This window comes from Chinchilla lanigera, unplaced genomic scaffold (assembly GCF_000276665.1).
Source record: "Chinchilla lanigera isolate Chin_1 unplaced genomic scaffold, ChiLan1.0 scaffold00069, whole genome shotgun sequence".
Taxonomy (NCBI): Eukaryota; Metazoa; Chordata; class Mammalia; order Rodentia; family Chinchillidae; genus Chinchilla; species Chinchilla lanigera.
In genome coordinates, this window is record NW_004955470.1 from 5,799,622 (window position 1) to 5,817,328 (window position 17,707).

At 44.8% G+C, this 17,707-nt stretch overlaps 1 protein-coding gene across 1 annotated transcript in view; it reads right to left on the bottom strand.

Annotated features, from left to right (window-relative positions):
* Positions 1-530: 530 nt before the first annotated feature.
* Positions 531-17,707, bottom strand: part of Aff3 (AF4/FMR2 family, member 3) — a 383,610-nt gene continuing 366,433 nt past the window's right edge. Inside the window, exons 19-24 of the mRNA XM_005400832.1 lie at positions 17,206-17,342; positions 11,683-11,754; positions 9,890-9,983; positions 6,852-6,901; positions 6,518-6,741; positions 531-4,617 (exon numbers count right to left, since the gene is read on the bottom strand). Of these exons, the coding sequence (XP_005400889.1) occupies positions 4,496-4,617; positions 6,518-6,741; positions 6,852-6,901; positions 9,890-9,983; positions 11,683-11,754; positions 17,206-17,342 (699 nt within the window). The 3' untranslated portion in view covers positions 531-4,495. The remainder of the gene's footprint in view (positions 4,618-6,517; positions 6,742-6,851; positions 6,902-9,889; positions 9,984-11,682; positions 11,755-17,205; positions 17,343-17,707) is intronic.

Consider the following 17,707-nt stretch of genomic DNA (forward strand, 5'->3'; position numbering starts at 1 on the left):
CGATGTTGGGAGCACAATTCTACCACGCTGGTTTGAGTTGGAAAACCCTGGGACACAAGTCAGAGAATAAGTGTGACATGAAAGAATGGAGCACATTACAGCGCCAGGGCTGCTGGCTGAACAGGCGCCCGTCCATAGACGTCAGAATGAAGCTCTGAAGTTTCCTAGTCAGAGCTTTGTGCAACACTGGGGTGTTCATGTGTGTGTGTGTGTGTGTGTGTGTGTGTGTGTACATGTGCACATATGCATACTGTACAGTATTGGATATGGAAAGACAAGTAGTAAACTACAGTCACAGTGAAGAAAAGCATATTTCTTCCCATGAAAAGTATCAGACTTGGCAATGGTAATCCGTGGGATTAGAAAAGTATCAGACTTGGCAATGTTAATCCGTGGGAGTCACACCGAAAACATTCATGAAACAAGGAGGCTGCTTATAAAGAGATTATGAGTTGGGAGCCAAAACACTGACTTGAACATATTTCAATTCTAAGATTTCCTCCTAAAAATATTCACAGAAATGGGTGGACTTTTTTTAACATACAACTTGATTTCTCTCATGTACAACATAGATCATTTAATGTAACGCTTGCAACCTTAGAAAGGCAGACATATTTAATCCAAGTCCGTTTATAAATTCCAATTTCACATGGATTAAAAACTGCAGATAAATTAAGTCACAATAATATCCTGTACATGCGTTAAGGCTGTTGACCGCTGAAGTCTCTCGGGTATCTACAAACAGGAAATCACACGCAGATAACTGGGTCTGAAGAGTGTCTACATCATTAAAAAAATCTTTCTTTTTTTTGGTGATACAGATTTCAACAGTAACTCTGGAAAACTGTGAAAAATGTTATTTAAAAATATATATGTATATGCTACTGCACAGTTTCAAAGATGTGTTTCATAAATAATGTTGGCTGCACTGATTAATTTTATAACAATGACTGCACTTCCAAGGTGATGTGAGCACGCAGTGACTTATACTCCATATTAGGCACTAGTAATATCCGTCACGTGTACCACAGTTTATGTTAGCTGTATTGTACATATATATTTTTAAATGTATGCATTTATACAAACTGTGTATATCATGTATGGGGTGTCAGAAATGTACACATCACTGTTCTATAATACACACATCATTGTTGTACATAGTAGGGTAAGCTTTAGTGCAGAAAGTCTCATTGCATTGCATTCCACGGTTCAATCTAGTACATAATTTGTTAACTCTTTAGATTACTTTTCCTGTACATTCCTCTTTAGATAGTGGGTCCGAGTTTCCATTTGCAATTTGAAAGTTTCCAGAAGTACCTGTTTCAACCAGACCTCTCTCCAGGAACAATTCTGCACATGAGTTTGATCTGCATAGAGTCGTAACTGATGCCAAAGTCTGATCAGGAATATATTTGAGCTACTTTCTTTCAAAGATAATTCTAGCCAAGTGATAAAGGGTGGTTTCCATTCAGGTCACGACAGATAAGGTCAGTTGAACTTGTGTTACACTTCTGAGGAAAGAATATGTCTTCCAATACAAAGAAGTGGTCATAAATGTTACATGTTTAAATGCAAGACCCTCTGGAAGGTACATCAAACTGTGAGCTGTGGTTGTTTCTGACATTCAGACTTGCACTTTCTACTTTTGAATTTTTACAATGAACAGGTATCACTATTATAATCTGCAAACATAAGAAAGATGTTTCCATGTGGAACCAAATTTAAAAAAAAAGGAACAAATTATGAATCACTTTCACAAGCAACAATCAGAAGATGATTCCTTACCAAAATCATTACACCAAACAGAAACTGCTGCCCTGACATGCTGTACAGATGAACGGGAGGCACTGATAGGACCTGCATGCTCTGACCATCCCTCAAAATGACCAGCTTCTAGAGGTTTTGTTGGGAAACACAGGTGGTCATCATGTTAATAAAACAATGCCACCACAAGTAGCCAGAGGCCATGTGCACAGTTAGATGGGGTTTCCCTGGGTGCTCTATAAGGCTTGCAACTTTAAAGATGGGCAGGAAGAGGAAAGCTCCCTGGCAAAGCATGGCAGACCCCAAGGGTCATCGCTTTCTGTGACAGTTTGAACTTTGCATCAGAATTCACCAGTAAGTGGAGCAAAACCTCAGTCCTGCAGAAAAAAGAAAAGTTCAAAATGACTTGTTAGATTCACAACCCTAGCATAGGATGGGATCTTGAAGTCTGCCAACAATTAGTGAAAGGGATGGAAGAAGCAAGTCACATGGATAAACAGGAAATGGAAATACAGGCTGAGCATCCCTAATCTAAAAATACAAAGTCCAAAATGCTCCATGATCTAAAACCTTTTGAACATCAGTATGACTCTGTAAGTGGCAAATTCTATCCCTGACTGCATGTGACTCTCACAGTTAAAATACTGGTGCACTAAAAGTACTGTATAAGATTAATTACCTTAGACCAGTGATGGCGAACCTTTTAGAGCTTTCAATAACAAACAGCTGGCTGCAGCACTTGTGCCCTAGGTTCACCACCACTGCCTTAGATGATGTGTAGAAAAGCGTATTTGAAACATAAATGAACTTCACGGTTATGCTTTGGTCTCAACCCCAGGATATCTCATTATGTACATGTGATTATTCTAAAATGTGAAATCTAAAACACTTCTGGTCCCAAGTATTTTGCATAAGGGATACTCAGCTTGTATTTTTAATATATGCAAGTACCTGAAGGTCAAAGCCGAATGCAAATTTCACTTGCTCCTTGTCAACTAATTTCAAAGCACCAAAGTTGTTCAATCTTTTGCATATTTTTGAAGCAATGCAGCGAACTCGGGAATTACAGCAGTCTTATTTCCCACCTGTGCGTCAGGCTGACAAAAATGTTAACATTGCAACCAATGTCCCAGAAGATCAGTGAAGATATATTTTAGCATCTACTGAACATATTCTGTGCCACCATCATCTTGAACAAGGGCTCACTTCAGGGACTGCCTCACCTGTCTCTTAGACCGATCCAGTACAATTCTGTCAAGTAACTCAAAGATATTATTTTTTACGTTTTCAAAGTATGGCAAGATACAACTTCTCTTCTCAGGAAGAGTTTTCTTTTTACCAATATTTCATATCCAAATATATTTAACAAGAAGACTAACTCTAGGCCATAAAATAATGTTCAGACAAACATTGTAAACAAGAGATCAAGAACTAAAATGTAAACTTAAAAAAAAAAAGGAAAGAAAAAGAACCGTGGTAAGATGTAAACATACCAGATGCGCAAGATATAAGCAAGATGTTCTGGTCCTTGCTACTGCAGAGAGAACAGCGATTCTTGCAGTAACAACTTTCCCTGCACTGTAAGCAGCTTATTAATCAAAGCCTGAAAATCATCCCCCAAATTGTAACACCCCAAAGGCCTGCAGAGGCACATTCTGTGTGAAGTGTGAAAATCGGACAGCATTTTGATCACAAATAGCTCCCAGCCTGAGAAGCAACAGCTGGGCTCCTAGCAAAGAGACATTCTAGGTAATGTCCTCCTTTGGCCATGAAGGAAGTTTGTATGAAATCTACCATGGAGAGAAAAAGACTTGAAACATATTGGCTGACAAAAGCCACGTGGCTCTACAGCCATTGGGTCACAGTGGCAAGAGGAGGAAACGCTTGGCCTTGGGGGACCTGTCATGGGTACAGACGTCGATTCCTAACTGAGCTCTGAAACAACTGTCATCGACGCTTTCGTGTGTGTTACATTTCAAGGACATTGAGTTTTCACCAAATCCTGGTGCCATTTTCATACAATTTGGGGGTGGGGCAAGGAGGGCTTGTGGGAATCAAACCATTTGCTTGGAATGTATCTAACTGATAATAACGGATGGAGGGGACAGCGTAAGAGGAAGGGCAGGGTATTTGGTAACATGCAATCTAATAAAGTTCTGGCACAAAAATAAGTGACTTGCCTTCATGATTCAATTATCCATTAATACACACTGATCAAAAATAATGAGGGAATAGCATATTAATACTGAAAGTAATCAATAATATAAGAGCTAGGTTCACCTTAACTGGCAGTTAAGCTTTTGGTGTGCTGTATTGCACCTGGATAACTAACCTAAGAGATTTTGGTTGAATTTTTCTAAGAAGTCATGGTTTAGCACTGGATAGAAAGTATGTGCCTGTGAATGTGTGTATATGTGTGTATTTCCTCTAATCAGGAATCTCTGATCACTTTGTCTAGCCTGGGGCTATGGAAAGTAGACAAATGTGTGCCAAAGAGCTGTGTATCTTACACACACACACACACACACACACACACACACGCACGCAGGCAGCTTTGTATATATCCACACGTACAAACACACATGCCCTGGGAAAAGGTCACTGTTCGATGCCGAGGAAATGTTCACTGCAGTCTGATAAATGCTGTGGCTGGGGAGTTCAGTAGCACAGTGTCCAGAAACTTGGAGCGGTCCGTGGAGATGAGAGCACAGCTGGCTCGAGGGTGAGGTCCCTACGGCAGGTGGGCGCTGTTCCGCAGCCAGTGCAGGCCCTGCTGGGAGTACTGGACCAGGTGCTCCATGCTGCTGTGCAGGGTGACAGGCCCCATGAGCAAATCCAGGTCGTTGAAGAATTCTAGGGGACAAACAGAGTCGTCAGGAGTGCCCCACATGCTCGGTGTGCCACTCTGAACTCAGGACCTGAGTGAGCTCAGAAAGAATTCCACTCATGGTCTCTGTATAAATCAATGGTTCTGTTTCCTCAGGTGACTTTAGCATGCCCTTGACTGACATAAAATCTAAGGGTAGGGGGCTCATTCTAAATCCAAATAAATAAATACATGTATCTGCCATTTCTGGCTCAAGTGGATAATTTTTACGTAGCCAAACAGCAAAGGAAACTCATATGTTCAGGCTGCATTTTCCCTAGTACAGTAATGGCGTCTGCTTTGAAGGTCAGTGCGGCTCCGTTGTCCTGCACTCTGGAGTCAACCGTGGCAATACTGAGCCCGTAGAGTGAATCCACAGAGCGAGGCTCTAGGATGATGAGGGACAATTGATGCACGCTGAGAAATCGCTACCGAAGTCACCAGGTGGCCACTGGGCATTCTCTGGGTTTGCCCTTTCCTTGGACATTTATTATGTACCCAGAACGCTCCGAGGTGCAAAGGGTAGTGCTAAGGGGGGAAACCAAGATGGTCATGTGCGAGCTTTGCTCTCTTTGCATCCCAGTTTAGTGGTGGATGGAGACAAATACAGTCTGCCCTCACGGTGGCGTCACTAAGTAACACCTGCCACACAGTCTCTGAGGCTGGTTTTCCCAGTGCTCACACACCCACAGAAGTGCTGGCAGGGAAAGAAGGGAGGGTCAGGGAAGACACACGTTGCTGGAAAGAGGACTTGACGTGCAGAACGGAGGAGGAGAAGCATGTTGGGTTGAGAGAGTATGGCTGAGTTCCCACCTGAAATGGGCACCGAGCCCTCCGCCACTAAGCCCTAGCGGATGGCTGGACTCCACATGAAGCCTGGCCTGCTCGAGGTCGTACAAGATGGACACATACGTTTCCATACATTTGCCCCACCTGGAACTCAGACCTCTGTGCCCCTGCAGCCATATAATTGCTAAGTACTTTTCCAAACTCTGTTCCATGCAAGCTGCAGTGTCTCTGGACCTCTGTGACCTTCCCATGGGACTCGCCGGGCCACCACCTGCAGGCCGCATGCTATGCACTGTCTGGTTTTACTGACGATTCCCTACACTCAGGACTGCCCGGTGCCACCCGATCCCCCTCGCAGTGTGGACAACCTGCTTTTGTCTAGGTTTATGCTGTCACGGGAACATACTTTTCATCTATGGCCTCAAAGTGAACCCGTATTTGCACTCTTACCTGTTGCTGGAGGGAATGTGAATGAAATAGAATCTGTATCTTTAAGAAGCTCACTGTGTAAAGGGAAAAACGTGTGTACATCTATATCTATATCTGCATCTATACCTCCACCTGTGGCTACACCCACATCTGTACCTATACCTGCACTTACCTACACCTGTGCTTATGTATGTACCTACCCTGCATCTACACATGCATCTGTACCTGCACATACACTGTAACTCTACCTACTCCTGGAACTGCACCTACACCCGTGCCCATACCTACTCCTGTGTGTGTACCTAGCCCTGGATGTACACCTATGCCTGTACCTATACACACACCTATACCTGTCACTACACTTGTTACCTGTACCTGCACCTATGAATGTACCTACCCTGAATCTGTCCCTACACCTGTATCTGTGCACACCCCGACCCCTGCGTTGTATCTACACCTAATCTCCCTTCACATGATCCTCAACGGTAAGGTAGAAGGTGCACGAGGCCCCGAGTGACCACAGGAGGGGTCAGGAAAGGACTCACCAAGCAGGTGACAGCTCCTCCTCCCTCTCCCCCCACAGACCATGAAAACCGGAGTAACGGTGCCCCGGGGCCAGGCTGTCCCCTGAGCCTGGTGGGTCCTCAGGTCCCAGGGGTGGTCACACACCTCTGTTTTCCTTGGCCAGGTTGTCGGCCATCTCCCAGTAGTCGTAGCTGTGGAGAATGCTGTTGGTGATGCTGACGTGGTTGGCCGCCATCTGGTGGATGCGCTGCGGGATGCTGACGATGGTGGACGGGGACAGGGCGTTGGCACTGGACAGGCTGCCCTGAGACCCCACGGAGCTGGTGGGAGAGGGGTTGGGAGACATGGGGGATGGGGTTCCAGTGCTCCTGGAAGGGGAGAGGCAGAAAAACCAGAGTGGAGAGGTCGGGAGCCGGTGAGGGAGGGCGGCTCCGCAGGGCACTGAAAGTGTCATGCGTGGGGTGGGAGACGAACTTACTTTCCACTGGCCCCCCAGGGGGATGGGGCCTGGGCAGCCTTGGACGAATTCTGCAGGAAAACAAACACACGTGCAGTGAGTGCCATCTGCTCATAGAGGCACAGAGATGGGGTCCGAGCAGTTACAGTATCACGAGGCTCTCAGCGTGGTCCCTCAGCGGGCGTCTCAGGGCCTGCTTCTGGTTTCGATGTACATATTTTAGGTACCAAGTTAAATCGTAATCCCGAGAGCCTGCTGAATCATAGACTAGTCTGATTTTAAACTTGTACATTAGTGTACTTTTTCTGAAAAGGAAAAAAAGGACAGTAATCACCCCTCCCCCCACATACCGAGAATACCTTATATTTAAATTTAGGGGCTATTGGCCAACAGGTCTTCATTCAATGCCTGAAAATATACGTCGTCAAATTCTATCGTTTTAACTTATGAAGCTTAAAGCATTTATTTCTTTGAAAGGAAATCACTCAGATACTTCTAAAAGGATGGGTTAAAATGTATTTACTTGACACACAGGACATTCAAAAATTCTGATTTATTTGGATATTTTAGGGTGCTATGCCGCATGAGCCTGGTGTTTGCATCAGCATTTAGAAGTTTTCCAGGTTAACATATAGCTCTGTGACTGAGCACTTGCCTAGCATGTGCAAGGCCTTGGGCTTGATCCCCAGAAGTACCAAGACAAAACAAAAACCAGAAGTCTTCAAGAAGCCCACAGGACGGTTAAGGGGGAAAACAGCCTTTGTGATGCTCTTGTGAATGTTCCCTTCCAGAGACAAGAGATGGTTTTGCCCTGGTTTCCTGAGACAGCGTGTATCTTTTGGTTACAAGGAACTTGATGAAGTGGTGACCGGTTTATTTAGTTTTAATGCAAGAGGTAACAAAATGGCAAAATGAAACGGCCTGTCAGGACTCAGAGGCCCCACAGCAAGGTGTAAGCTCAGGGCAGAATTGCAAACCATGTCACTGTCACCTGTCTCAGGGAATGACATTATTTTGACGGAGAGAACTAGAAAAAGAGAAACCCAGAACATTACTGTCCCTTTTCTCAATCGGCGACTAGGGGATGTTTCACTTTGTTCTCCATCCACCATGAGGTTCTGAGAAATGATTTATGTAAGAGATGTCCCGGACGTAAAGACACAAAGGGGAGAGAAGTTCTAGTGTCAGAAATAATTGGGAAAATAGTCCTATGGATACACACATGGGCAGCCACAAGTCCCCTTTTTAGAGACAGCAGCCTACTGATAAGACACATTCTCCACAGCTGAACTGTCACTATAACCTGAAGGCTTCAGTCTCTGAGCTTTGCTCATGTAGCCTTTCCAACTCTGTACCTAATGAGGGGCACGGAAAGGTCATACAGTTTCAGGTGGGAGGAAGGCATTCTCCAGATTAATCCCACAGTGTGGGAACTATAATTAAGAACATAAAGTATATATGAAAATCACTAAAAGAGTAGGTTTTAAGTGTTCTCATCATAAAAATGATGAGCATGTGAGGTGTTGGAAACCCATGAATTAGCTTGATTTAATCACTCCACCATGGGGCTGGGGATTTAGCTCAGCGGCAAAAGCGCCTGCCTGGCAAGCGCAAGGTTGTCAGTTCGGTTCCTGGTACCGGAGAAAAACCAAAAAAAAAAAAAAAAAGATAAAAAAAAAAATCACTCCACCACGTAACCATATGTTAAGACAACAGATTGTATACCATAAATATATACAGTTTGTCCTTGGTCAGTTAAAAATACATTTAAAAATGTAAAATTGATAAGGGGTATATGTCAATAACGTTTGAGGAGAAACTCTGATTTTCTTCTTTTCTCCACCCATTTTGTATAGGTCACAGGCTACACATGTACAGTGAGAACTTCTTTTATCTCTTAAGAGTTTTTGCTGCAGTCCCTTGGCCTCACATAATTCAGCTTTTCCCCCCCTTTTTGTGGTGCTAGGGATCAAACCCAGGACCTGGCTGGTGCCAGGCAAGTGCTCTTCCACTGAGCTATACCCCCAGTCCCAAGGGTCCTTCTGTATTCAAGCCCTTTGTCTTGACTGTAATAACTCTTTAGTATCAGCTCTTAAGAAGCCTGAGTCTCTGAAAACTACTGATCTTGACTTTACCTGCTCAAAATATATAAAGGGAAGGTTCCATGCCAGTCCCTGATATTGAAGACACGTGCTGGCAATGGGCCACAGAAGTTATCCCTTGGTCCCAGCACCTGTTACCCAACGCGCACAATTGGGAAGGCACAGCAGACAGAGCCCCAGCGTCTGCCAACACAGCCTGGCCACTGCAAATCATCTCTAAGATGTGCAGCTCGGGGAGAAAGGATCTCAAAGGATGGCTGCGTATCTACAAAAAGCGGTGGTGAAGACAGCGATGGCGTAATTTCTTGTTTCTATACAGAAACAGATAAAGAGGCCCCGAAATGTCAAATAAATGATTAAATTTCAAGTCTACTTTATAACAGTACATCAGGGAAGGACTTTTTTTTTTCCTTTTAAAAATTCTTCCAGGGAAAACACTTTCATTCCCCGCGATAAGTAAAAGCTGCCACGGCTGTGCCTGCGTCCTTCTAGCTACACATTGTTATCCAGTATCTCTGAGCTCTAATAAGCCATTTCTTTCCATTTTAAACAACGCCTCTGTTAATTAAAGAAGCTGCTAGAGACTCAGTGGAAACGGCTCTGAGTAGGAATTTCTAAGAGAAAGCGGCTCTAGGTGGACACGAGGAAGTTATGTCTTGCAACGAAGATGAATTTCCCTGGACACTGGGAGGAGTAACAAGATAAGATATTCTTCCACCAAAGTCGGTAAAAACTCTTGGACAAGAAGGCAGGGGCCAGTGAGCTTGGCTTTCAGGACCCTTTCTCAGAGCCCTGGAAGCCACGGGGTGCCATAGATGAGTTGTTCTGGACACCAGAGGTGATCTGTAGTAGCCCCAGCGCATCAGGCTCTACTCGGCTTCCCAGAGGTGCCCCTGACAGGGACATAACTCAGCATGAGCAGTCGAGGAGCCGTCTCGCTCCTTTGCCAGACAATACCTTGAAATAGTCGATAAGTGCTTTGGAGTACTTTACGGCGTGGTCCCTTTTCAGCCGGAACATCCGCCAGTACAGGAGAGCCAGGCATCGGTAACTGCGACAGAGGAGAGAGGAGGCGGCCACAGCATGAGTGTGTCCTTCACAAACATGGCTTTAAAACAACAGGTCCTCCCAGGGTCCATGTTTATGTATCTCAAGTGCTTCTATATGCATGCACATCTATGAGCATCAGCATCTGACCTTTCTCCCATTCAAAAAATAAAATCCGAACTTCCAAGGAGGTCCTCCAAAACTGTATTCACCCCACTACATCCTTTTTTACAGCTTTCTCTCTTCTTTGTTGGGAAGGCTGGCTGTTTTCTCATCCTACCACCAGAGGGCAGTCTCTCTCCACAAGAGCCACCAGGAAGCTCTAGCATGCAATTTTCACTGCTCCCTAGATGAACTACCTGCTTTGGGACAGAGAGCTTCTTTTTATCATCTCCCCTTCCTGATACTTTACTGGCCTATTAATTCAAATAAAGTAAGAGATAGTGAGTGTGCATTACAAACTATAAAAACATTATGCCGAAGGTAGTTTTCATTTGATTATTTTCCACACTTTAATATCCATTTACATATTAGTATTCTATTTAATATAGTATTCATTATTAATCATTCATTTATTAATTCCAACATTGAACTTCAATAAAGACAAGGGCATAGGGTGGTGTTTCCTGAGATTAATCCTTTCCTCATTGGCATTCTTTACTCGTATTGTAATTATTTGCTAATTTAGAACCAGGTTGCCTTGCTAGAATACCAACAAGCCAAATACAGCCTGACAGTCTCCACTTAACACTCTGAACTCCAGGGGAGGTCAGGACTTGCAGCAACCTGAGACCGTCTTTTGTCTACACTGCTGTTATGTTTCTCGAGACTCCACTTGATTCTCTAACTTGCAGATTAGATTGCAGAATGTAATGAGGCTTTGGAGAGCAAAAATTCTGGGTCTTTTGACAGGAGGAACCAACAGAGGGTTGTTCTGGGGAGTGGGGTGAAACGACCCAAGGAGATGCCATGGGGAAATTATTTTTATTAAAGCACATACTCTTTACCATTGTAAGCACAAAAAAAACCACTAAGATACACTGGTTAACATTTTGGGAGAAATGATTTTGTCATCAAAGCATAATGCGCCAGTCCTCAGTTAAATGCCTCGAGAACGTTAATGCATCATCTTTATTCATTCATACTAATCTGCATGTAAAGCAACACTCAAATTATTTTGATTACACTTAGTGTTAAATACAACAGAAATTCCACTGGGTACAATTCACATTTAAATGACTATTACAGGGACCCTCCTGACTTTGAAACCCAGGCATGTGTATAGAAAAAAAACTGTTCTTCTGTAATGGGCCTGTGGGGTTCTAGTTCATACATGGTATAACACCAAGAACTAGCCCAGTTGGGCCAGATGGCATGTGCCTGTAATCCTAGCACTCTGGGAAGCTGAGGCAGGAGGATCAAAAGTTTGAGTCTATCCCTGGCAACTTAGTGAAGCCCTATCTTAAAATAAAAATTCAGAAAAGAGATGGGGATGCTGCTCAGTGTGAAGACCCTGGGTTCAATCCCCAGTATTGAAAAGTAAAAAAATAAAAATAAAAAGGAAATCGTCTAGACTATCCCTGGGTGTCAGAATCACGTGGGGTTTCGTAAGAGAACGTACTAGAAGAACTTTCAGCACTGGGCTTGCCGGTGGTGACAGGGTGGGGCTGGGGCACCCTCCGAATTTGCAGTGATACACTCACCATAATGCAGCTAGCTGTTTGTCCTCTGGTGTGGCATTGGGGCCGGAGTGGGTTTTTAGTCTCATAGCATACCTAAAAATAAATAAAAATAGAAAATCAAAAGCAAAATTAAAAAAACGCATTCCCGTTAACAACAGAACCTCATACCCTATGATAGTTCGCCCTACCTAATACTTAATTTTCCATGGTACTGCTGCTGATGCTTTCTTAAAAGCTACCTGATGTCGCTTCACTTCTCCAAGTACTACATTACAGCGATGAGGATAAGAAACAATGCCTTGCTACTTTCTGCTCTTTGACAGTGCATGCTCAAATACTGCGGACTGGCAGACGGGACGCTGGTTCAGTGTACACTGACATGTCCCTTTTTCCAAGTTTTGATTTATGGCGGAGCAGCTGACAGGTGCAGCCAAAGCCCCATCTTTCGGGGTTTTACCTCTAGGAGAATTTTCAGCCCTGTGTTCAGACCGATGCTTTATTTACCCTCTGCAATCGAGCTGCTCCTCTGCTGGAGGGGTAAGTGTCCTGGCTACATTTAAAATCTCTTTGCTTTTGCAGAGGTGTGTGATAGGAGATGAGTGGTTTTTATGAAATGCACGTAATTTTGTTTACCTCTCTGGTCGAGAGGGACTGTGGCTTTTGCTTTCTCCTGATAATGCACCTGGTCACCTGCGCAGACCCTGCGAGAGCTGAGGCAGGGTGTGCAATGGCCAGAGGGTCCTAGGTTCAAACCCTAGCTCGGCCACGCACTAGCTGGAAGAGTTTAGCGAAAGGTGTGAACACCTCAAAGCCCTCATTTCCTTATTTAGGAAGCAAAATGGACACAGCGATCACATAATGTTGTTCGGATTAATCCAGATAGTTCTGAAAAGCTCTCGGTGTAGCAGGCTGGCTTCCTGTAAACTGCTCAAGACACAACGCGGTTGTCAGGACACTGTCTCCAGATGTGCAGGTTTCTGAGCGCATCTCTGCAGTTCTCATAGTGGCTGCTCTGGGAATTACAATATACGGAATATAACTCGGCATAATGTATTCGTATCAGTGTTTTACCACTCTGAGCGCAGTGCGGAACCTTTACCCTCTGCACTTTTACATAACATCATCCTGAATATCAGATGGTGGCCGCCTAATTTTTGTTTCCATCATCAAGCAGGATCTATAAAACTCATGAGGGGGGTAGTTTACTGTTCGTACGTTCCTGTTCTTTCCTCTTTTCTCATGCTCCAAGATCTCTCCCCGTCATTTGCTTTCTGTTGGGAAAGTTCCTTCCACCCGTCTTTTAAGCAGGGGTGTCCGTTACAGACAGACTCTCTAGTTCAGCTTCGTCTGAGAATGTCGTTATTTCCCCTCATTCTTGAGGAACAGTTTCCCTCCAGTGAGAATACGCTGCTTGACAGCTTATACTTCCAGGCCTTGGAAAGTGTTGTGCCACAGTCTCTGGCATCTGCACGGGCGCCGCGCCCTGCAGCAGGAGATGCACGCTTTTCTCTCTGGCTGCTTTCAGGAGTGTTTCTCTGTCCTTAGTTTCCAGAAACGTAATTAAGATGTGTCTTGCCCTTCACTTCTTTGGGTTCATCCTCTCTGGGTTTTCTCAGCTTCTTGACTAGGCAGGCTTGCGTCCTTGGGTACGTCTGGCCGGTTTCCACCACCACTTCATCGAGTACTTCCACGGTCTGTCATTTCCTCTCCTGCTGTCTTCTCTCCTGCAGTACCTTTTGTTACAGTGCTTGCTGTGGTTTGCACGGGACCCCAGAGTCGGGTGCGGGAAACTTAATTCCCAATGGAACAGCATTTGGAGGCGCGGGCCAGAGAGCACAGCCCTTCTGCGGAGCCCTGCCAGGGACTTTTGTTTCTGTTACCACACTGCTCAGCTTTACCCCTCCTGTTGGAGTTTATTTATATATATATATGACTTACATATATATAAATATATAAAACTTTCATTTGACAAGATAGTTTTTTTGTTTATTGCCATAGAATTGTAAATTTTTTGAGAACTTAATGGCGGCTGTTTTAAAATCCTTGTCAGATAATTGCAAGGGCGGATTCATCTTGGTATTGGTGTCTGTTCACCGCCTTTTTTCATTTCAGGTACGAGAGTTTCCTGGATCTTGGTAAGATGAATGGGGCATTTGAATCCTGGACATTTTAGCGATTGTGTTAGTGGTCTCTGGGTCCTATTTCAATCTCTTCTTTTTAGCAGACAGTCACTCTGTTTAGGGGCAGCAGGCAGGTGGTGGCTTACTTTTGGGGCTGTAGTTCCGGTTGCAGTTTAATTTTTCAGAGCTCTTCTGGCTCAACTTTGGTCTGCTCCATTGATGGGGGTGGGGTGGGGGCTCTGGAGCTCGTGTTGGTCCCTGCCGGCGCTCCCCAGGCCATGGGGGTGGGGGGCAGGGTCACCAGGGGAACTCTGTGGAAGCCACGCCCACTGCCAGTGCTCTTTTGCCCTCTAGGGTCCCCCTGGTGGAGGAAGGAGTTCTATCCTTGTGAGATCCCTGGTGCCAAGGCTTCTGGCCCCCAGGGGTCTCTCCAAGGCTCAGAAGAGAGTCAGGTTCAGTGATTAAGGTGCAGAGTTATGGGGCAGGTTAATTAGCACTACTTTAAAAAAAATCCATAAATATGTGGCTTTATTTCTTCTCTTACTGACCCTTTATACATATTTCTGGAGCTCAGTTCGGTGTCTTTATACATGCACACATGAAATGCTGATCGAGCCATTCACTTAGCATCACCTTGTGCATCTACCACTCCCTTATGGTGCGAGTGTTCACAAGCTTCCCTTGCTGTTCTTTTGACATAGGTATTCAGTAACTAAGTCACCTCCTGTGACGCTATTTTCTAACTCAGATCAGAAAAACTATTTTTGACTTAGTTTTCTGGGTAGCTCAGGGGAGGCCATTCATTCTGTATTCTCCACTGTGGGAGGTTCCTTTCCACCCGGTTCACCTGGCACCCCCGGGGGTTCTGCTGGCATCTGGCTTTTTATTTTTTGGTTAGCATTCGTTTGTTCTTTTTAAAGTATGAATGCCTGCAAGCAGGCAGTGCTACTCAGCTTCCATCAGGACCCCTGGCTTGTTTATGGGTCCATTCCTCAAGCGTTTAGGGAGCACATACTCCTTACCGTGCTGTTCTAGGGACTGGGGATGCATCGATGAAAACAACAAAAAAATCTGTGCTCAACACCTTCACGTTCTCGGTTATCTTCCCGCTGTGTAGCTGTCCAGGTTTGTTTATTGCCCGCCCGGAGGTGAGAGAGATTATGGAAGGGAGATGAGGATCTAGTGTCTCTTACAGTAATTTTAACAGATTTTTACTGTTGTTTTCTTTGCTGCTGAAAATATTACGCCATAGGAGAAGACAATGTGAGGGAATCACCAACACATTGATTCAGTGGAAGTATTTTTGATGTGAAAAGTGGCTAGGTAGAGTTGACCTTCAAAGTCTCCTTGAGAAGTGCTGTTTGAAGGTCTCTGATGTTAGGATGAGTGTTTCAAAGGCCTGAAACTACAGATTGAGGGATAGTGGTTAAAAATACCACGCAGTCTCTTTGGGCCAGTATGGATCAAAGAGAGCAAGATGAACAGCTCTTGTGTGTGGAATGACAGGGCATAGCAAAACACAGCGTTAGATTGCAAGGAATTGCAGAATTAGAAAAACGTCTTAATGTGAGTCTTAGGAAGAATTATTTCACACAGTGGGTATTAGACATAGTAGATAATATTACTCCACGCAGTTAAGCTGGCTAGAAACATAAACAACATTACAAAGGATCTCAGTAGGGCTAACAAGTGAAATTTCCTTGCTGGTTTGGACAGAAATGAAGGCTGTGTCTTTCCAGGTGTCCATCGTGGAAGGGGAGCGCCTCCTCTGAGCATGCTCAGTGCCCTGTCAAACCCTGGCCCGATGGTATCATGTGTCCCAGCCCAGGTGGGGAGTTTAGATCAGAACAGTGGGGCTCCGTCCACACCAGCCCATAAGAGGATGCCTCCTCCTCTTATAAAATCCGCCTGCATCTTCTCTCCTTGCATTGAATACTCCACAGTCACTACTGATGGAAGTAAGTTTCAGGTTACAGTGGTCTCTCCAAATCCCAGCTTTCGGTCTCCTAAGTGTCATCTACAGCCAACCGTGGTCCAAGACTCTTACCGTTTTTCTTAACTCTTTCAAGAAAGGGACAGGGGACTCACATGCCTTGATTTTGGTATGTTATCATGGTAGTTGTGCTTTATTGCTGTTATTCTCTTACTGCGACCACTTATTTTATTTTTGGGTGGGGCCGGGATCTAACTGAGGGCCTCGGGCATGCCAGGCCAGTGCTCTACTGCTGAGCTACACCCCCAGCCCCTGTGCCTAATTTATAAAGTAAGCATTAACACAGCTATGTATGTACACCCTCCCTAAAAAACAATGGTGTGTCTAAGGTTTGGTATCATCTGTGGCTTCAGGTGTCCAATGGGGTCTCAGAAAGGAAAAGAGGCAACTACGACACACCATGCTGACCAGACTTTTCTTCTTTCCTTGTCCTTCCCTCCCTGCCACTCTCCTGTCCTCTGGAAACCATTGTTTTACTGTCAGCATTGATGGAATCAGCTTTTTCATATTATGCAGATGAATGAGATCATGCAGTACTGGTCTTCCTATGCCTGGCTCATTCCACTTTTAATAATCTCCAATTCCATCCATGTGGCCACAAACAACAAGATTTCATTCTTTTTTATGGCTGAATAGTATTCCATTACGTATATGTGCTGGATTTTGTTTATCTATTCATCAGTCAATGAACACTTACATTGTTTCCCTTTCTTGGCTATTGTGAGTAGTCCTGCAGTGAACACGGGAGTACACATGTCTCTTTGATGTACTCGATTCATTTCCTTCAGAAATATTCCCAGTAGTGGGATTGCTGGGTCACATGGTGGTTCTAGCTTTAGTTTTTTGGAAGCCTCCGTAGTTTTCTCCGTAGTGGGTATGCCACTTTACATTCTCACTACCAGTGCTCCGGCGTGCTCCCTTTCCTCCTCGCCCGTGCGTGGTGCTTAGCTGCACTCTCCCTCGGGTGAGGGGCCATGTCAGTGTGGGTCTGATTTGCATTCTCTGATGAGTACCGACACTGAGCATCTTTTCGTATATCTGCTGGTCATCTGTACGTCTTCTCTTCAGACGTGTTTTGGCCCATTTAGTATCAGGTATTTATTTTTTTAGATTTCGTTTTGCTGCTGTTGAGTTTTTTTTTGACTGAAGCAGTTTTTTTTTTTTTTCTTCAAAGCATCTCAGAGGTAAAAGCAAGTTCAAAACCCACCACTTCCTGGCTGGGGGAGGTGGGTGTGTCACAGCTGACTGGCTAAGTTCACAGTCAGCGGTAAGGCATGGCCTGCCTCACCGTGTGTGAAAGCTGTGCCATCTTCCATTCCCATTGCCGGCAGATGGACACCGGCTCCAGCAGCTGCTGGCGCAGGCTGACGTTTGTACTCCTGGTGCCTCCAGACAGGGACCCCACCTCCCAGCAAGAAGCCCAGCGCTCACCTGATGAGCTCCACGGTCTCTGAGTACATGGTGTAGGGAGATTTGGACTCCATCGGGCCTTGTTCCATGGCATTTCCACACTCGATAAACGACAAGGCGGCCTCGGCGTAGTTCAAAGCCTTTCCGAACTTCTCCACCTGAGCAACAGAGTGAAAGGTCTTCCTTAATGATGGGTCTTAACTGGCATTCTCACAGTTTACACACTTTATGGGAGAAACTCAACTTTTGAGCTCCCACATCCTGTGAAGGGATTGAGGGAAGAAACAGGATACAGTAGTCCGCCATCCCCACCCCACTCCCATCCAGAGCCCCACTTTCCACGTTTCCGTAGGCATGGTCCATCATACCAAAAACACTAAATGGAAAATTCTACAACAACTTAGAAGTTAAAGTATTTTCATTATACCACCTTACCCTTGTTCTATTTTATTGTTAGCTATTATTATTAATCTCTTACTCTGCCTAATTTATGCATTAACATTCATCATCAGTATGTATGTAA